The sequence below is a fragment of the Meleagris gallopavo genome, chromosome 12, assembly GCF_905368555.1.
Source record: "Meleagris gallopavo chromosome 12, MGAL_WU_HG_1.1, whole genome shotgun sequence".
Lineage (NCBI taxonomy): Eukaryota > Metazoa > Chordata > Aves > Galliformes > Phasianidae > Meleagris > Meleagris gallopavo.
The window spans coordinates 5,230,134-5,249,868 of record NC_139415.1 but is presented as its reverse complement, the minus strand read 5'-3'; the positions used below and the strand labels follow the sequence as shown (position 1 = coordinate 5,249,868).

General features: G+C 36.0%; 2 protein-coding genes across 20 annotated transcripts in view; one reads left to right on the top strand and one right to left on the bottom strand.

Moving 5' to 3' along the window:
- Window positions 1-12,238, top strand: part of ENTREP2 (endosomal transmembrane epsin interactor 2) — a 122,449-nt gene extending 110,211 nt beyond the window's left edge. For 9 of the 15 annotated variants that reach the window (XM_085234425.1, XM_085234431.1, XM_085234421.1 and 6 more), the window contains 4 exons: window positions 2,273-2,306; window positions 5,103-5,133; window positions 6,580-6,846; window positions 7,385-12,238. The gene's annotated coding sequence lies outside the window, so the exon portion shown is untranslated. The remainder of the gene's footprint in view (window positions 1-2,272; window positions 2,307-5,102; window positions 5,134-6,579; window positions 6,847-7,384) is intronic. The other 6 variants (XM_085234430.1, XM_085234426.1, XM_085234429.1 and 3 more) reach the window with 6 other exon arrangements.
- APBA2 (amyloid beta precursor protein binding family A member 2) overlaps window positions 1-19,735 on the bottom strand; it is a 92,740-nt gene that overhangs the window by 8,042 nt on the left and 64,963 nt on the right. For 4 of the 5 annotated variants that reach the window (XM_085234416.1, XM_085234415.1, XM_085234418.1 and 1 more), the window contains 7 exons: window positions 15,517-15,662; window positions 14,593-14,628; window positions 12,930-13,016; window positions 7,323-7,508; window positions 4,005-4,184; window positions 1,812-2,024; window positions 890-1,009 (listed from right to left, as the gene is read on the bottom strand). In XM_085234416.1, coding sequence (XP_085090542.1) covers window positions 890-1,009; window positions 1,812-2,024; window positions 4,005-4,184; window positions 7,323-7,508; window positions 12,930-13,016; window positions 14,593-14,628; window positions 15,517-15,662 — 968 coding nt within the window. The remainder of the gene's footprint in view (window positions 1-889; window positions 1,010-1,811; window positions 2,025-4,004; window positions 4,185-7,322; window positions 7,509-12,929; window positions 13,017-14,592; window positions 14,629-15,516; window positions 15,663-19,735) is intronic. The other variant, XM_085234419.1, reaches the window with a different exon arrangement.

The following is a 19,735-nucleotide window of genomic DNA, read 5'->3' as shown; positions in this document are numbered from 1 at the left end:
AATTCCTTTTTCTTTTTTCTTTTTTAAACTTGTAGTGAGTGAGGCTTAGCTTTAACCAGAGGCAGTCACAATTATATTCCTGTGTCTGCTTTTCAGGATGCAGTCCACTACCGTATAATCCAAATAAGTTCTACACAGTAGAAGAAAAATTAAAGCCTTAGTGAGACTGTGCTGACAGGGGAAAAAAAAAAAGAAAAAAAAAAAAAAAAAAGAATCAGAGCTAAGATAAGAAAGTTAGAATTGCAAAAATCTGTTTCAGTATAACTGCTTTCCTTGCAACTCAGACACACCAATGATAGAATCATATGTATATTAGCTGATCCAGATACTGCACCAAACAACCTGAACTATAGCAGCACTTCTTTTGGTGTTGTTTATTTCCAATGTGTTATCAGCATTAATTGGAAGGTTTTGATTAATTAATGAATCAGAGTATAAAAACTGAGGTCTTTGGAATGTAGGTGTATATCAATATGAGTTAACTCGCAATTCATTAAAAGAAAATACAAAATAAATTAACAGCTGTTTTGGTTCTGTGTAGAAGCTCCAGGTAGAGAAGCTGTGAAGGCAGTAGCTGGTAGAGACTATTGACAAACATGGACATATCCGACCTACAAAAACTAATTAACAAATCATTGAAGTTGATGATAATTTTCAGTGAACAGACTTGTGCCCATATATACGTCTGTAACACACATCTAGCTTGAGATGAATGCAACAAGAAGGTCTACTGCAGCAGGCCCAGCAAGTGTCTGTAAACTTACATACTAACCAGGAAGAAGTTCTCCAAATCTACAGATTTTGAGATAGGAGCACGTGCAAGGAATTTTTCAACATTTCAGTGTATTTCTTCTTCTGAAAAATATAGCTACTGAACACAGAAACTTACAATTCCATTCTGTACGCTGAAACCCAACTGGTATTTCAAGTCTGGCCGTTTTATGAGTACAGTGGTGACGGGAGGGCAGCTGACAATGTTCAGTTTGACTTGTGTCTGATTCTTGAGACCCTGTAAAACATCCCAAGAGATAATATTTCTCAAAGAGATCTTAATTTGATCTTTCATTAAGTTTCCTAATTGCAAGACTGTAAAATGGTTGATTTGGGAGTTAACAGAAGTCTGTTATTAACCTAGAGATACACGTCTCTATTTCATTAACAGTACTGTATTTCCTAAGGTGTTTGGCCCAGCAATACCCATCAAAGCCTTAACTTTAATTACCATAAAATCTTTCAAGTCAAGAAATACTAAAACTGACTACTGCCTGCCCTTTATGAGTCTCTGGCTAATTAATCTGCTGCTGATCTTAGTTATATTTGAACAGAGATTTAGTCTCAGTACTTAAAGGTAATGCATCCTGAGATTGCATCGTGTCTGAGGAATCTTCACACATTTACTTGGTCTGTCCTACAGTATACCAGGTTCCCATTCAGCCTCCTGTGAATTCATCTACATAGAGCTCATGAACAGCATTGTAGATTTTAATATTCAGATTTTAATTTGGAGTCCGTGAGGAAGAATGAAACTTAAAGATAATTATGCTGGACAGGTTTTTCAGACATGGCCTTGTTTGCTACAGTCCAATAACAGAGGTATAGCCAAATTTTCCAGCTCTAACCTTCTGCACATTATCTCCCCTGAACTTCTGTTTCCAAGTCTACATTTTGCTAGTGACAGATTCCTTATTTCTCATAGTGATACGTAAAATCATATCTGCTAGACATCTACAGGGTTGCTTGTCAGAATATCATATCTCTGCTAGTTTACATCTACAGCTTATAGAAGCAAGTTAGAGGCAAGTTTGGGGTACCTTTATGATCCCTTGGCATGTTGCAAGAGGTAGACCAACTAAACTGGTCCCATTAATAGACATAATCTGGTCTCCAATGCTTAGTTTTCCTGAACGGGCTGCAGGGCCTCCATTCATCATGTTTGCCAGGATAACAGTGGGTAGAATGGATCCCCATCCAGATTCCACAATCACTACTCCAAGAATTTCTCCCTTCTGTTTTTCTAGCTGGAGCTGCAATTAGAAAGAGAATTTAAAATTAAAAAAAAAAAAAGAAGAAGAAGAAAAAAAGGAAAAAAAAAAAACAGCAACAAAAAAAAACCCTTTTTCCTTTGATTTGTCCAGATTTGGGCACTGGCATCTCAGTTGTTCCTGACTGACACCTAAAAATTACAAAAATAATTCCATTTTTTGCCACTGCATAGTAGCATGACTTCAAAAAGGCTGTTAGAACTGTATTTAGCATTGTTGTTTCTTTTCAGGGGCAGCTTCCAGTTGCTTGCTCTAGGTGATAAGGTATGTCCTTATGATAAGCAAAAAAACTAACATTTCATGTTAACCACAGAAGATGGTGAAACTGAATGCCAAGTGCATGAATGCCAGTGTCCTTGGAATCTAGCAGTCATGGGAGGCTGCAGTGTTTTGTGGCTAAGGCAGTGCCTGGAGTACAAGTCTGAGTTCAGCTGCACCTCTGTCATCAGTGTGCAGGTCTGCTCTTGATCTCAGGACTTTACCCTCAAATCAGTCCTTATCTTCAGGCAAGGATCCCTTACTTATTATTACCATTAACACTACTGAGTGCACTTGTGCCTAGCATGTTAGTCTCAGATTCCTGATGTGCTGATTTAAATATGGTGATGTTAACAGTTCAGTAATCATAGCATCATAAAGAGGAATAAGAGTTGATAATATATTCTTTAACAAACTAATAGGAATTGATTTCTTCCAAATGAAAAACATTGTATCTACAACCTGTATTATGCAAAGTTTACAACTCTTCTGCAGTCAGATCAGCTTTCTGAACTCAAAACCAACAAGGGCAAGAGAATGTTAAGAGGAATCACAAAGGCTACCTGTCGAAGCCATCTGCCAAGGCTTTGAACCAGCCTCTATGCCATTACTCTGTCATTGTTCAAACTTTCATAAGCCAGTTGAAAACAAAGGTGCTACAAAAAGTTCTCTCTTTTAATCACTTTGAAATGTTATATATTTGTATTTTTATGTTTCAATTCCTAGTTAAATGATTTGTCCAACTGAATGTTCCCTTGTCTGCTGCAGGAGAAATATTTTGTCATGTTTATATGTACGTGAAAACACTTTATTGATATCTAGTGAGTGTAGTCATGTTACACAGCACATGAAATCCTAACATCTCTAATCTGGAGGTACAGGTGGAAAATGCTCTTTTCCCAAGAACACACACATTCTGTATGAGACTATAATGCTAAGAAAAAAATGAGTAGAAGTAGGAAAACTGTGACTGAAGGATTAGGCATATAGGAATTCAAATCAAAGAAAGTTTGCTTTAGGACTCAGCATGGAAACTCTGCCTTTGGAATACATTTGGCCAAGTCCCCATCACAATCCAGCGTGTAAGATAAGAGCAGAGTTTAGGTGCAATTACAGTTAGCACGTTCTGGTCTGGAATGCTCAGTATTACAGTGACCTACGTGTGAAATGTAAAATGTGAAATATTTTGTTAATGTTAAGAGTTACAGTTAAGTAATTCAGAGATAATTAAAGGAAATTCTTGCCTTTTCATGCATTTTAAGTGTTAAACTCCATTTCTTGTCACAGTTTTGCTTGTGCTCTACTAGATGAGATACTAGCCTGCCCAGTGTCACAGCATCCTGGACATGTGGTTCTTTTCTCTGTTAAGTGAGAAATATCTTAGAGTGGGCATGAAAATAGATTGCCATCTCTCTCTGTCAATACATTGGTAAAACATAAAAACACCTTATGTGGTGTACTGCAAATGATGTAAGCGCAGAGGTAATTTATGTCAGAGGTAATAGTTCTGATCAATGGAAGCAGAAGGAACCTGGAAAACTTTTCTTTGAAATTTTGAAAGTGACTTTAGTAGCACAGTTCTGATGAAACAATGCATCTTGAGATGTTAAATCATCCTTAAAATGCCAAAGAAATTTCCAGGAGAACTACATTCATCTGAAAAAGACAGATCAATCTGAAATGGAGATTCCAAAGCTAGTTTACCTCTTTGCAGTTTTCTGAATTGGAAAAGTGTATGAGATCATCGTTGTACATCTCCTGGGTATTGATGATGTCACTGTACTCTTTCTGACTGAGATCCTCAGGGTTAATTCCATTGGCTCTTAAAAACTCCTGGTAAGCCACACTGAAAGCCTGACCAATAGACTGAGCTATCAGCTGTGCCTGTAATATAAAATAAAAAAAGAGGGAAAGGTCTGAAACAATAAGAAACAGGAGACACTAGATTTAAGACAAAGTCAAACAATCCTGTAAAGTTGCTATGTTAGGTCAGTTGTATACAAAAATGCTTTATATCCAAAATCAAATTGCAAACTCCATTTAAAAAAAAACACACCTGTTGAGCTCCTTTCATGAGCACATTGCAGTAACAAGCAGCCACATGCTATTTATGTCCCTGTGCCAATGAGCACTGGAAAACATGGCCTTGTACCAATATGGGATAGTTTTTAGAATAACACTGTCACAGACTGTGCTTTTCACCACAGTGTGTTTACAATAGTGACGAGAGCTGTTGCTAAGTTTTAACATGACTTCATGGACATGTACACAGCAATGATTTTGGCTGTAGTGTCACCTGATGCTTTTTCATCTTGGTTTTATACAACTGAAGACACTGCTTCAATAAAAACATCTGCTCTCCCATTACTGCTATGACATCTCTCATGTTCCCAGCAAACCAGTAATAGCTCTACTTGACCACTACACATCTACAGTTACCGCCTTTTCACTAATAGTGTGAGAGATGCTTTCAAGAGCATAGCCAGAGCCATGACTACAGCTTTCGCATGCTAACTACCCAAAACCCCCTGTATCTTTATTAACTTTTTTTTAGCATTTATCTGGGTATGGATTTTATTATAGTATGTAATATGACTTCCCATTAAAGTGGGCTGTATAGTGTGTACAGTTAATCAAACATTACAGTTACAGATATTTAGATGTGCCAGAAATACGTATGCATTAGAAAGAAATTGACAGAAATTGATGATAATGATGTTGATTTCTTTGCAAATTTACCTTACTACACATAGATTAAGAAACTAATGAACTGTCATAAAATTTACTTTCTGGTTCCACTAGGTGGCAATGGAACATAGAGAAAAAGGCAGAGGTAAGTAAAAGGAACTTGGGTCTTTTTTTTTTCTTCCCCACCTCAGGCTCACAGGATAATGCCAAGTTGGGGTTTATGTATTTGTAGTTTTCAGGAACTGTAATCTGTCATTACAGAGTATGACTAATGTTACTCCCAGTGATCTGAAGAATGTAACTCCCTAAAGATACTCGTAATGAAAACCATAAAACTCTTCTGGAAGTGCAATGCAATTGCTTAGACAGTAGGCCATGCCAAGTACAGTATGATGCACAGGGTTTTTTGAACAACAACATAAATCTAAGTCTTTTCTACCTATCAGAGAAGCAGTGCTTTCTTTGATGCTACATTACGTCAATTGTGGTGAGGTACACAAAAGCACCAATCTGCATGACTGGAAAACGAGGGATATATTTAGCCTACAGCTAGTCACTTCCTATTCCTTCACATTTTAAAACATCTCAACTCTTGTAAGAATAATTAATCAATACCACGATGTTTGTAGTTGTGCAGAAGTCATCAAGAATGTTTCTCTCTCATTCCATCATTAGTTTATCACCAGTCCTTATCGACTTACTAACTCCAGTGTAATTGCTTTCTTTTCCTGCTCATTACTTTTTTCTTTGCGTTCTCAAAATTAAATGCTTGGATGTCATATTCTTATTGCTAGTAGTAGACAGTAATTACATTTCAATTTCAGCTGTATTTACAAATTTTTATGAAAGTTTTTGAAAGGCGTCAGTATTGTGCACAGCTTAGAGATAATGTAATTCAGTTCTTGAACAGATGACCGCAGCAGAGCAGTTTCAGAGCTCAAGCATAGGTCTGAGAACAGTCTCAGTCTAGATCTCCAACCTTTTTGACAGCACCATTTCTCTTTCACAAGCATAATTGCATTAAAATAAAGAAACTGTGCAACCTGATAATTATGACTGAAGGGATATATATATTTTTAAATTCGTATGATAGAAATTATATTTAAAGCTGTTCCTATAAAATGGTCAGAAATGTTCAGTTCTGCCTATAACTCATACCTGTATTTCAACTTCTGCAATTAAAAACAGATAACAAATTTTCTCTCTTCTTTTTTACTATTTGGTATTTTTTTCCATACATATTGAAGTCCTCAGGTCTGCTGCTTTAGAGCAGCATAGAGTATCTTCTATTTAGCTACAAAACAATGCCTAGATAGACAATGGCAACAAAGCAAGGTTGTCTACCTCTGCCATAAGAGATAAGGGCATAGCAGACCATTTTCACAAAAACGGGTATGTATGGAATTCTTCTACTAGTTCTGCAGTCCTATTTTGAGAATGGTTCCAAGTACATTCATCCAATTTTCAATTGCATCAGAAATACCAAAAGAACCTAAATTCTCAAGCAGTTCTTAAAGCACTTCTTAGTATTTACGGCTGCCGTGGAATTGAATCTCAGAGTTTGACTGAAATTATCCTTTCTGTTGCACAGATGTTCTGAAGCAATAGTTAAGAGTTCTTCCTACATACTATAGACTTTTGCTGAAGAACTACTAAACTCTTGGTTGTGAAGAAACATTTTTCTAAATAGAGAGAAAGAGACTTTCTTAGCTCCACTGCATTTATTCAAAAATTTCTATTTCTTAATCTTCATGGGAAAAAAAAAAAAGAGAACTGAAAAAATTAACTGAAAGTATGTGTTCTTAAATATGAAAGGATCAAGTTGCATCTTTGAGAAGTGTGCATGTACCAATCAGAGGTAAGTAAGCTGTCTTGTACCACAACTGCCAAGTTGGTAGATGTTCTTGACAACTTGGCTTTAGTCTGAAAGAGAACCAGAATAGTTCCACCCCATTGCCTCTCATCTTGGAGTCTTGCATATCTGGCAATCTGCTGGACTACGGAATCTAATCTAGGATGATCTATTTCATGCCTCATAAATTCATTTTAGCCATGGAAGCTCACACAACTCAAGGTAACTAAGGCAGATGGAGAAGCATCGCTGAAAGAACAGAAGTGATTCAATGATCATTTGATAAGACAAAGTAGGTATTTTGGGACTGAGATAACTGTGGAGACAGAAAACATAAGAATATGGACTGTTTTTCCCCAGATCAGCTCTAGCTTCAATCAGAAAAAAAATTATTGACAACAAAAACTCATTAAAAAAATTATATGTAATTTCATTCTCCAAGTGATACATTTTTTGAATAGAGTTTAGTTCAGTTTACTTACATCCTCTGATTCAAAGACATGGCATATCATTTTATACTGCTTCTTTCCTTCCTGGGCACCAGGTGTTGTTTCAATACAGTCTTGAGAAGCTGATCTCGGCATGCGGCGTCGTGCCATTAAAACCACAATGTTACCAATGTCAGCAATATACGAGATTGTGCGCAGCGCGTGATCCATCATTGTTTCCTACGTAACACAAAGAGAAACATTTTTCCTACCTGCTGTTAATTTACAAATGCTGCATCTTCTCTCTTGGATGATCTGCTTGAGAATAACAAAAACTACAGCTCTGCTTTCTGTGGGCAACCTGACGATACCAATGCAGTTCATGGGCATGAGCTCCAAAGACGTGTTCCTGCTTCAAGACATCAGCTTTGGTGGAAGTGCTGCCTGAGCAGATGCAACATGGTAAAGCAGTAACAGCGATCTATACTAATGTTTTCTAAACAATTTCATGCTGTTGGAAAATTACATTTCACTTTTGTGTTTGTTCTGCTAAATGAAGCAGATGCATTTCACAGTGACAGAACAAGTTTCAGCAGTCATTTCAGTATGAGAAAATGTTACCATTTCCTGATTTTTTTTTATTTATGTTTTTCAGTAGTGATAATATGTAAAATATTATCTTTTAATTATGATTGATTTTGTTTATGTCCTACAACAATAGTAATGCATAAGATAATGTTTTCTTACATTCAGCAAAGGCATACTTTCTTTCTTTATAAATACTGTTCAGTGCTGGCATAAGTGCATAGCTAGCGGTGGTGGTTCTGCTGAGAAAGAGTGTTTCGTAGCTGAGAATTTGCTCTATCAAATAGTGTTCTTGTGCTCTTTGTATCTGTTGTAGTTTCCATAGAAATAAAGAGGAGGCATTACTTTTAGAGTAAACTTTCTATTTATTGCTCAAAGTGAAAACACGTGGAAACAGTTTAATTGGTCAAACCAGCTGAAGTTTTGACCTCCAGTGAACAACTAAAAGCATGCACCAAATTTTACCTGAATTGGAATGCAGAAGTACTTACTATTGAATTGTTTTGTTTTGCTTTACTTTATGATCTCTATTAGTTTTATGTTATATTGTTTTCTTGTTGTCCAAAATATATTTGGATCTTGGCTAAGATTGAGTTTGTCTCTATTGCTTTTGGCAGCTGCTTGAATATATATGTACAGATATTTCTAATTTGAAGAAACAGGATAAAAAAAAACTTACAGGTTTATTAGTTTTCTGTGAGTATAGTATTTTTGGCAGGTGGTTGTTGTGTGGTTTGTTGTTGTGTTGTTTTTTCTTTATTTTAATTCCTCTATTGTGCATTCTCATTCTGTTTTGCAGGCTGCTTCCTTGTTTTCAAGGAAGTTTTATTCTTTTATTCAATGTATTTTATGTTATTGCTGGTGATTCTCAGTGTACATCTGAACATCTTACTGGGCAGCATGAGATCAGTTTTTACATAGTTCAGTCATATTAGATGACTGACGTACCCTCCTTGGTGTGTCAGCAGTAGCAGTGTTTCTCTTGATATCTGATCTTTCTTAAAAGAAAAACCTCACTGAGATATGAGACAATACACAATTTTCATTGTTTTATGTAAGCACCAGCATCGCTTATGTAAATAGCTAGCTTTTACTTTACCATTAGTAGAACAAATCTCTAAGGCCTAACAGAAGAAGAGTGTCACGTTGACAAGTAATTAAGAATTTCAGTGTGATTTAACTTGACAGAAAAAAATACTGATTGTTTCTTAGAGCCACCTGTCTTATTTAAGAGAATCATTATCCATAAAATGATTTTAATGATTCTTCTCAGTCTTAAAAGAAAATGTTCCATGCTTATATCTACAGTATGAAAAGAGGAGATGGTTAAGAGATGGTTGGGGGTTCTCTCTGAGATTTGCAGGGGCTTATTAGGATTTCTAACACCTCTCTCAGTATGGAAAAATGTTTTATAATGGACATCTCTCAGCAGGATGTTGGGAGCTCTGCAGAGGTAATTGCTGTTCAGCAGTCTGCAATGAGTATATGTAAGGGTGTAATCATACCTGCAATATTCACAAGAGTGAATGGACCTGGGAAAATGAAGGCATTTATCTCACCTGCCAAAAAAGCCTTTGTGTTTATCATCACACAGAAGTTACTCAGAGGTTTTGTTTTTACTTTCTCCTTGTAGGAGTGAAAGCAATAATTCCCCCATTCCGTCCCATCTTTTGGTTAACTGATGCAATTATATTTTGGAATAAGGTAAATGTTATATAATGACTGTAAACATGTATCAGTCTTCTTGCTTTCATTCCACATGCCATTCCAGTCTATTTTCCATTACCTTTATCTCATTTTCACTTTTTTTTAACCTTTCCACAATCCCTCCATCTCTGCCCTGCCTATCCGCTTTATTTTTTCACTTATCCTTTGTCTATAGTACCATCCACTCAATTCTTATCTTTTTATTTGTCCTTAAAAATTCTTTCTGTCTTTTTCAAGACTCCTTTCTGACTTCTGTCCACCTTTCCTTTACACAGAATCTCCTTTCTTTCCATGGAGCTCTCCTAGAATCCCCTGTTGCTGTCCTTGAAACTCAGAAGGAAAGCCTAAGCATTATTCTTTGAAGTGAAGTAGTCCTGTGGCAGTGTGAATCAATCTGTGAAGCCAAACATTTTATGTAACCAATCATCCAGCAGGGACTCAGTGCATACAGTTGTCATTTGTGTATCTTTTTGTCTGCTAGCTTTCCCAGTTGCTTCACTCCCAGCTTCTTTCCACTGGATAAGCAAGAAGAGAGGAAAGGCTGCTATGATATTTCTGCTGCTTTTGTGCATGTAAATCCACAGCAGTCAGGAAAGAGCTGCTCTTGTGCAAAGCAGGTATGTGACCAAACCTAGGAATGCTTCTACCAAGTCTGCTAAGGAGGTGGTGGTCACCTTGGGCTGAATATTTTCAGTAACTAAACACCAGGGAACTACAGAGCGGCACAGGGGCCATTTTAGTGCCATCAGAGCTGGTCTTATTCTGACAGAGCAATATAACCTTAATGGTACTAATCATATTCAGTCCTACTGCACATCATCTTTTAACTGAGAGCCTTGCATTTTTAATTGGCTGCTACCTCATGTGAGCTATGCAGTGCTACAGATGGATTAAAACATGGATGGCACGCTGCAGATATAGGATTTATGTAATTGATAAAGCCATGAAATAACAGACTGCCTCTACCAGCTGCCACACCAGCTGAAGTAGATCTATGATAATTACACTAGTCAAGAAACTTCACGAGCTCTGAAAAAATATTACCAGGCCAAAGAAGTAAAGCATGCCAACAGCAGAATTTAAAAGTTCCTTACAGCATTCTGAAAGACTCGCTGTACAAAAAGAAAAAAACACCAAGCATGTCTAAACAGTTTGTAACCCCACTATTGCTTTTTTTGAACAGATCATACTGGACACCATTCCTTGTGGTAAATAATATTTTAAATGCATTTCTAGTGTTATCTCAAATGAATCAGGAAAGTAAGATAATAGTTACTCTGACAAAATGTTTGTGGTGTGCCTCAAAGGATTTCTTCTAAAATCTTTTTTTTTTTTTTAATTGCTGTTCAGGCTTTAAGTACTTCAAGAGTGAAGTCCTTAAGATGGAAGGGATAGGGCGAATTACATTAAGATTAGCATTTGCTTAACAGAGAGAACTCCCTGTTTCACCTTCTAACAAAATGTAGCTGTTAATTTGTCAATAATTGTGTTTAGCTGTCTTTACACTTACAATTACTAGCATTTTATTTTACACAAATACAAAAAGTTGTCAAACTTTGATGATACGCTCTTGGATAATGCGTGAGTTCAAAAAAAGGCTGACATAACAAATAGTTGTATTGGTCATTATAGATGAAGTGCAGTACTGGGACTGATTATGGTTGGCAGATTGTAGATAGTTCTGCCAAGTTAGATATGTGGTTCTGTTCTGCATCTGGTGCCATTCTATGGCATGTTAAGGACATCTGCTTATGATAAAAGAAAATTAAGGAATTTACTGGAGATATTATAATTACCCACACATTAACAGATGCTAACTCTATCTTAAACTTTAGGAAGAAGTAGGTGTCTGCCTTGCTAGTAAAACAAATAATACAGTAATCAAAAACAACATAAAATCTTGTATGTAGAATGCTACGTTTGTAGGCATTGTATTTACTGAAGATCTTTTCTTCTTTAGCCATGGTATTTCTGAACTCTGATCTTATAAACCAAGCTAAAAGTTCAATAACCATTTTCTGTTTCCCTCTTCCAAGTTGTTCATGAAAATACAGAAGAGTATTACACCAAAACGTGCTTCTGAGTCCTCCTCTGCTCTTTATATTGCTGTCTACATGGCAACATATCAGTAATAAGTGCACTGAAAAATGTTTGGTCTGCTTTTATCTCCTCTATCCAAATGATATAATCTAGAAAAAGTTATATGAGACAGCAATTAAAAGCCTTATTCAAGTTAGTAGGTGATGTCGGCTGCTTCTCTGCTGTGGACAAATATATTCCCTTGTCACAAAAGAAAATTATTGATTTGACATGATTTGCTTCTGACAAACCTGTGCTGATGCTTGCCTTTCTCCAAATGGTTGGTTTGTTTTGGCATCTTTCTGACAGTTAAACTTTTCTGTAATTCTTGGTGCTATTTTAAAAACAAAAAAAAGACTGAAAACTGTGTTCATAATTTCTGGAAAAATATAATTGAAACAATGTCATTAAATTGCTCCAATGATTTTTCCAAGCATTACAAAATGAATTTTCCTGTGCCCCTCTAATTTCTAACATAACTAAATAGTTTCTAAATGTTTCTTTATTGTAACTGGAGGTGTTATCTATCATTTTCAGCTGTTATTAGCTATATACAGTGGAGACTTTGAATAAAAAACAGAGCAAAAACATTAGTAAAATGTTCCTTCTCTAAGCCTCTCTTAAGAGTGAAAATTTGAATATATTTCTGTAAGCATGGCTGTAGACTAAGAGATGTTGTGAGATGATGATACTTAATACTGAAACACGTATAAAGTATATGTTAATGATGGTCAATTCCTTAAGAAAAGTATTCTCACAAAAATCACCTCTTTTTGAATACATATATGATTCCTAGGAGATAAGGCTGATCATTGCTGCAGCCTTTGGATGTTGTTCTAGTATGAATAATTAATAACCAGTAATCTACCTTAGGCACAGAAGATGATAGCACAGATGTGATTTATGAAAAAGTTGTAGGTTAAATTTTTTAAATGGCAAGATATGAATGTCTTGGACAAATAAATGAATGACTTTCTTGTTAGGTCCTAAGTGCAGGCACTGGAACTTTCAGAGACACAGGTACACATTTTCTGAATTAATCTTAAATCTTTTCCTAAACTGAATTACAGCTCTCAGTCTCAAACATCTTCTCACACATCAAATAAGCAAAATCAGTCATTAGCAAGTGTTACAACAATAATAGTCCTAAGATTCAACAATGCTATTTCTCTCAACAGCAAATTTATCCAAACTTATTAGTTTCACATTAGTAATAATATGAGTTAGACTAACAAAAAATGGCTCTGAAACAATCAATGTTATTCGTGGAGATATTTAATCATAACTTACCTGTGTGTCTGCATTTAGAACTTTGATTCTCTGTGTGGAGATGAACAGGTCCACCTCAGTCAAGGCCTGGGAATCTCCTTCTGAGGTCTACAAGACAGATGCTTTGTTACAGTGGGACTTTAATTTCCTCTTTAGAATGACAAATTCACGGATCACTTCAAGCATAATGTGATGTGAGTCAATTGCATTGTTAAACCACTACAAAGACAGTTATTCAAAGGTGTTTCTAAATACATGCAAAGGACACATTCACTGCATAGGAAGAGTGAAGCGTACTCTTGTGGTTAAGAGTGAATTTTCAGAGCCCCTGGGATTGACTGCTCAGGTACTATAATTCTCTACGAATAGCCAGAACAGGAGAATCAATGTGGCTGTTTCTTCCCCAATGTCTTATTGATGCACATCAGTTCTTGATTGAGGCACTGGAACTGAGAAAGTGACTTCCATCAGCTGCTTAGCCCTTGCTGTCTTCAGTGAGCTCACAAACAAGTTCAAGATGATGCTCAATACTGTGGTTTGGATGTGATTTTTTTTTAGATTTTTCCCCTAGAAAAAACACAGAACTGAGAGCTGACCTAACATCTCTTACTGCACAGAGAGCCTTTAGGTAGGTGTACTGGAGACCTCAAATTCTAAGCACAGTTTTTTAGGGAAATGAGAAAGGAATAAGAAAACAAGGTCACAGAGCAAGTGGGGCTGCAGAATAATGCCGAGTGTTTTTTCTTAAGTGTGAGGCCTGGCCTTGTGCCAGGGAGACAACAGAAGAGAAGGTGGCAAAGAAGCTTCTGCCTCTCATCACTGCATCATGCAAGAGCTTATCTAACACTCCGAGTCCCAGCAGGAACCTATTTATTCCTCCAGGCTGTTTATCCACAGTGCACCCTTGCAATCAATATTTACCAGCACCCATCTTAGCAGCCTCAGAATAAAAAGGCCACAGACCATATTACATTTTGCTAAATGCAGGCATCAGTCTCCAGATTACAACTGTGTTTCTTTGATGACATGGTGCAAGGAAGAGTGATGTATTGTTATCCTTTTCTATAGCTAAAAAGGCTTAGCCATACCTATAATTCATTCATATTCATTCAAATTAAATTAACTTGAGCAAAATACAAAGCAGCACAAATCCACTTTGGCAGAGATTACTTGTGGTGCTTTTTATCCATGATTGTTACAAGGAGATTAATTTGAGTGATATTTTTGTTAAATATAGTTAGTTAACTAATGTATATTTTTGACTAGGTGAAATGTCTCTTAAATTGCTCCAGCTACTGCTTGGTTAATCTACTTTTAAGTATTGACAATATTTTAGTAAATACACATAAGTCATAGGCATAGAAAACAGACCTAATTGCTTTGGCTGGCAAAATACAAATAAGGATTACATTTAAAAAGTCTCCTGGAAAACGCTGATTGTATATCTGGACTAAACAAATCAGAAATATTAAACAGAAGAGCAGCAGCAGACAGGCACTCTAGCAAGTGAACGATGAAGAAAATGAGTTAATTTTATTCCATCCAGTATTCTATTACTTAACAAAGAATAAATCAAAATGACAACTTTATGAGGACCCATAATGAAAGACACAATGCTCTGTGAGGAACAAATACAACAGAAATGTAAGTAAACATTAGAATTCAAGAAAAACAGTTTACACACCGCTTTTTTCTTGATTTTAGCCGCCTTTTGCATCCTCTGAAGAGTAGCATAAAAAAAGAATGCAGACAGATGTACACACAAAAAAGAGAAAAGACAGCGTGTGAAGTCAGGGAAACCTTTTGACTATGAATCCAGACTGTTGAAAATTAAAAATCTGGGGCCAGTGGGAGAAGGATGTGCGAGAGGGAAAGGACTGTCTATATCTTATGCTGTTCTGGAGCATAATTGGATTTAATGGCATTATGCATGTTGTTGATTGATTACCAAAAAAAAAATAATACCAAAGAGTGTTGTCTGTTATCAGCTGCTCATAACATTTATCCTCCTGCTAAATATACAGCAGTCTAAACTGACAGTACATGCTCTATTTTAAATTCAAGTTTTTCTATTAATATTATAATAATATTAGTCATATGTCCAAAATGTAATTGTCATACAAAACATAACTTAAGTTCCTTCAGTGACTATCCAAAGTAGTCAAGTATACCTGGCAGGTTCAGACTTCACAAAAGGCTAAACAGAAATTCAAAGGTTTGAAAATTCAAAATAATTCAATATACTAAGAGTCATTTTCACAATCTTTAATAAAGGAATTAATGACACAATGGGAAACACAGTCAGAAAACATCCATTGGTCACTGGAATATTTTCAAATTACAGTCTGCCGTTTGTCTTTAATATATAAATTCTTCATACAGCTTTCAAACGATTCTGAATAGATTGTGGAGTAATTTATATTTTGTTCCTAGGAGAAGCTGTATGTTTCTTCATGACAAGCACTGGAAAATTATGGTATGTATTGTTCTAGCTCTGTACTCACCAAAATGCACTTCAGAGTAGGTTTGAAGTGACGGATCTCATCATGTTTAGAGATCAGCTGTCAAAGTACCAGAGAGTGTTCTGCAAACCATAAAAATCCCCTACCTTAACACGGCTCACTGCCTCTTGAGCCTGCATCATCCTTATGTTTTTGGAAGGGTTGCGCTCAGAGAGCAGCTGTGTAGAGCCCAGGTAATTGGCTGCAAAGATGATCCCATCAATGAGGTCTTCAGGTTCGCAAGGTCCTGGAACTGACATGGCAAGTTTACAGTTACTGTGTCTCAGAAGAGGATAGAGAGATGAGAAACAGAATTAAGGCTATTAAAGTTTGGGAGAAAGATGTGCTCTGTTTCAGCATGAAACCTAACAGTTAAAATTTGGGGAAATGACATCTTGATGCCATATAGTAATGTGTAAGGTCTAAATTCAGGGACTGATAGAAAAATACAGTCATTAGTCTGTTACCAATTGTATAAAATGGAGAGCTGGAGAAACATGCTTCAGAACAAAGCAGAATGAAAGCCTCACAGTCTGAGAAATAGCACCAGCAAAGTCATACAGCCTTTTCCCCTGAAAGCAGGGAAGTCACGTAAGGCAGTTACGGAAATGGAAAGATTAGAAAAAAATTAGTGTAAAAAAGAGAGGGAAATAGTGGAACTTAGTATTTCTTAAATATTAAACCTCATTCAGCAAAATGCCTTTGCATATGCTTAATATTCATTATGGAGTGACTTGTGAATTATGAGTAAATCTTAGAGCCTTACCCAAGTTGTTTCTTTCCAAAGATGAAGAAGAGGGGACAGGGACAAGAATAAAGGACAGCATTTACTTCTTACTGGGACTATGCTCATCACCCTCTTTATTCAGCTGTTAACCTTTACTTCTAGCTTTACTAGATCAACGCATAAAAACAGCCATTCCAGAATCTGAAATCTCCAGACTGCAAATATTTTCTGTTGCCCATGAGTTTTTTTAAAGAAATTTTCTTTCAGCTCTGCCAACTTGACAAGCAGCTGCCACATTTTCTTGATGTACCTCAATCTCATGTGCGAGGAAAAAGCAACACTGAATGGAAATGGCAATTAAAAAAAAAAAAATGTTGTACTGTGGACTTGTGATTCCTTTATAAGCAAATGGTTGTGGAAAATTAATATACTGAGAAGGAAAAACAGAAAGTATCTTACACCACTGAACAGTGGTTTGTAGATATATCTTCTGGTGAGTAATCCTATGCCTCGTTTTCCTGTTGTAATTTAGAAAAAGTGTTCCAATAGTAAATAATCTTGATTGCAAGAAGTCACTTTCTTCCTCAGCTAGTGTTGCAGCCTCCTATACTTCCATGCAAGCTTCACATTCCTTTGCTGGAAATCAACCATTGCAAAACATACCAGCTCTCGTAATTCAGTACTAAATATATATATATATGTACACATATAAGTAAAAACCTTTTTATTTATACCAAAAATACTCAAAATTGAGCTATTTGTTTTCCTAGAAAACACTTCAGTTTCAAGCCTCAAAAGTAGAGGTATATACCACAGTTAGACATATTCTGCATTAGGTCATATCCATATAGATCCAGTAGTGGTTTGGGTGTTCATTAAAATCAGATAATTTTCATAAAAATGTGAAAAATCTCAACAAGATCCTTCTGAATCTAATAATTTAAAATGTCACCTAAGCTTTTCATTAAGATCAAGTCTTTCAATATCTCAAAAAATGATCCTTGTTCCTGTAGTGATAATTAGTTGAATGACATAATTAAAAAAAAAAAAAAAGATAATTCCAACAGAACTCCATTTACTGTATCTCTGATCCCATTTGCTTACAACTGTGCACCATTAAATTTTTCAGCGGGCAAGTGATGCATTTTACACGGTAACTCTTAAGATGATGTCATTCAGACATCTTCTCAGGCCTAAAACTTAGTTTTGTAAATCTGTACCTCTTTCAGCAAGCAAAAAACATATCCATACTGTGTCACACTCATATCTTGCTTCACAGATAGCAAAGAGGAAAAAAAAAAAAAAAAAAAAAGATGTGATTTTAATGCTGGTTAGCAAAATTTCATTGGATACCTGCATCAATACCATCATTCAAAATTAAAGTGGCTTTAATTTGGTTTACCTTCACTCACTTCAGGCTAAGTAAATCAGGCTAAATTGAATCAGGGCTGCGTTAACTCTGAAATACACTTACCCACACAATGTTTAAATCAGTTTAACTAACCTCTGCTGGCAGTTAATTTAGATGCATTTTATTGAAATATTTTATATGCGTGAAGATAAATAAAACTGGAATGCTTGATACAAATTCGAATATAGATTATACTGCATCAAGCAAGGATCAAAATTCTATCTCCTTGTCAACAAAAATAAGAAAAAAAGATAGTGGTTATTTAAAACATCTCGGTCTCTAAATTACTTCCTTCCCATCCCAAAAGTTCTGGCTGAATTTAGGAAAGCCTGTGTTCTGTTCTAATTGTTTTCAAGAATGTGAAGTTAGCTCTTTTTTTGTTAAATTTGTCCCTTTTAGATCTTTGAATATGACATTTTTGTCTTGATTTCCAAGTGACTGCTGGCTGTGTCAAAGGCCTTTCAAAGACAAATTCAGAGACCTGTTTGTATGCATATGCTATTGGCAGGTCAGTGCATGAAACAGTAATAACTCACTGTAGCTTATGGGGCTGTGAAATTAATGAGCGTTACAAGGAAAGAACAAATTCTTCTCATGTTTTGGTAGTTTGATGCCAGCAAAAGTATTTTCATGAAGTTTGTCCAAAAAATTCTTGAAAATGTAAAAACACTGGGTTTTCAAGCAGTTCTGTTATTCTAATTTTACTTATTTTGATTCTTCAAAATTTTTTCTTTTCAGTTGGATATAGTCTCATCATTTCCTCATAGAGTTAGAATTAGTGCTTTTTGCAGAATTATTATAGTAGTAACAAATTCTGCTGCGTTAAGTATAAAATAACAGCTCATACAGAATGCTTATAACAACAGATAGTAAAAAAAAAAAAACACCCACCAACAACAAAACCCACCAAAATCACAAGCATGCTGGGCAGAAGACATTTCCAACGTACGCTTCCCATTGTGAGAGAAGTAGAAGGTACTGTCAGGAAGGTTAAGACATCTGTTGGAAGGATGTAAGGAATAGTATTGAAAATTGCCAGGGTCAAACTGGGTTACCTGAGTATTTTCTTTCCTTATCTGTGATGTTTAAAGAGTATAAAAATGCAGACTTGGCTGAGATCCCAGCTCATCAGAGCACTTAAGCATGCCCTTGGCTGTAAGTATGTGTAAGGCTTACTGATAAGGAAGGGAAGGAGAAAGACATCTGGATGTTGAAGACTGGAATTTTATGTTGGCTGTAGATATTTACAAAATTAGAGAACTTTTTCGGAAAAATTTAAATTTTGTACCATATGAAGGCAATAGAGATTACTTGATTTTCTGCTGAACTGGTAATACAATGAGTATATTAATTATTTCTAAGCCAAAACAGGAGACTCTAAAAATGTTTAAATTAACTTATTAATTATTTTTAAGAAAAAAAATTCAATAATGCAACTTAACTGAATTTAATAAGGTCTTCTGATCATATGTTTTATATTTATCTAAAATAATGTGCAAACCAAAGATTCAGAGAGTATTAGGGATTACGCTCAAAACACTGAAGCACCATCAGCTGCCTGCTGAGAATCACTGTGCTCTGTGAAGTCGCTGAGACCTTAGGATGCGTGGCAGTGCAGCAGACTTTCATAAGGAATAAGTGGCCACAGAGCATATGTCACCTTGCAGAATGTCTACCTACAAATTCCATCTTTTGGCTTATTTCCCTATTTCATCTTGGTTGAGACACTGCAAGGGAAATGAGATTTAAGGTGATGGGATAAATTTGGGGGGGGGGAAAACCAAAACTCCCGAACACTGCACAAATTACCACTACAAGCACATATTGGTACATCTACCGAAACAACTACAATCGCAAAGACACACATCTCCTATATTTTGTGCACCCTATCTAATTTGTTTTTATGTCCATACTTCATATGCAAAACTATAACGAGTGTACAGAAATACAGATACAACTATTGTAGCTGAGGAGTCATACTGAATGTTAAATGCCTCAACAGCTGAATGATGACCAGAACATGGTTATGGTTCCATCAAGAACAAGGATGTTACTGGCAGATTCTTTTTCAATGTGCAGAGGTGTCCCATTCTTTTTGGGGCACAATATACAAATTAATGATGAGAACTGTGAGTGGTTTTGGGGTTCAGAAAGCAGAGATTAGCTATCACAGAATTGCAGGGGTTGG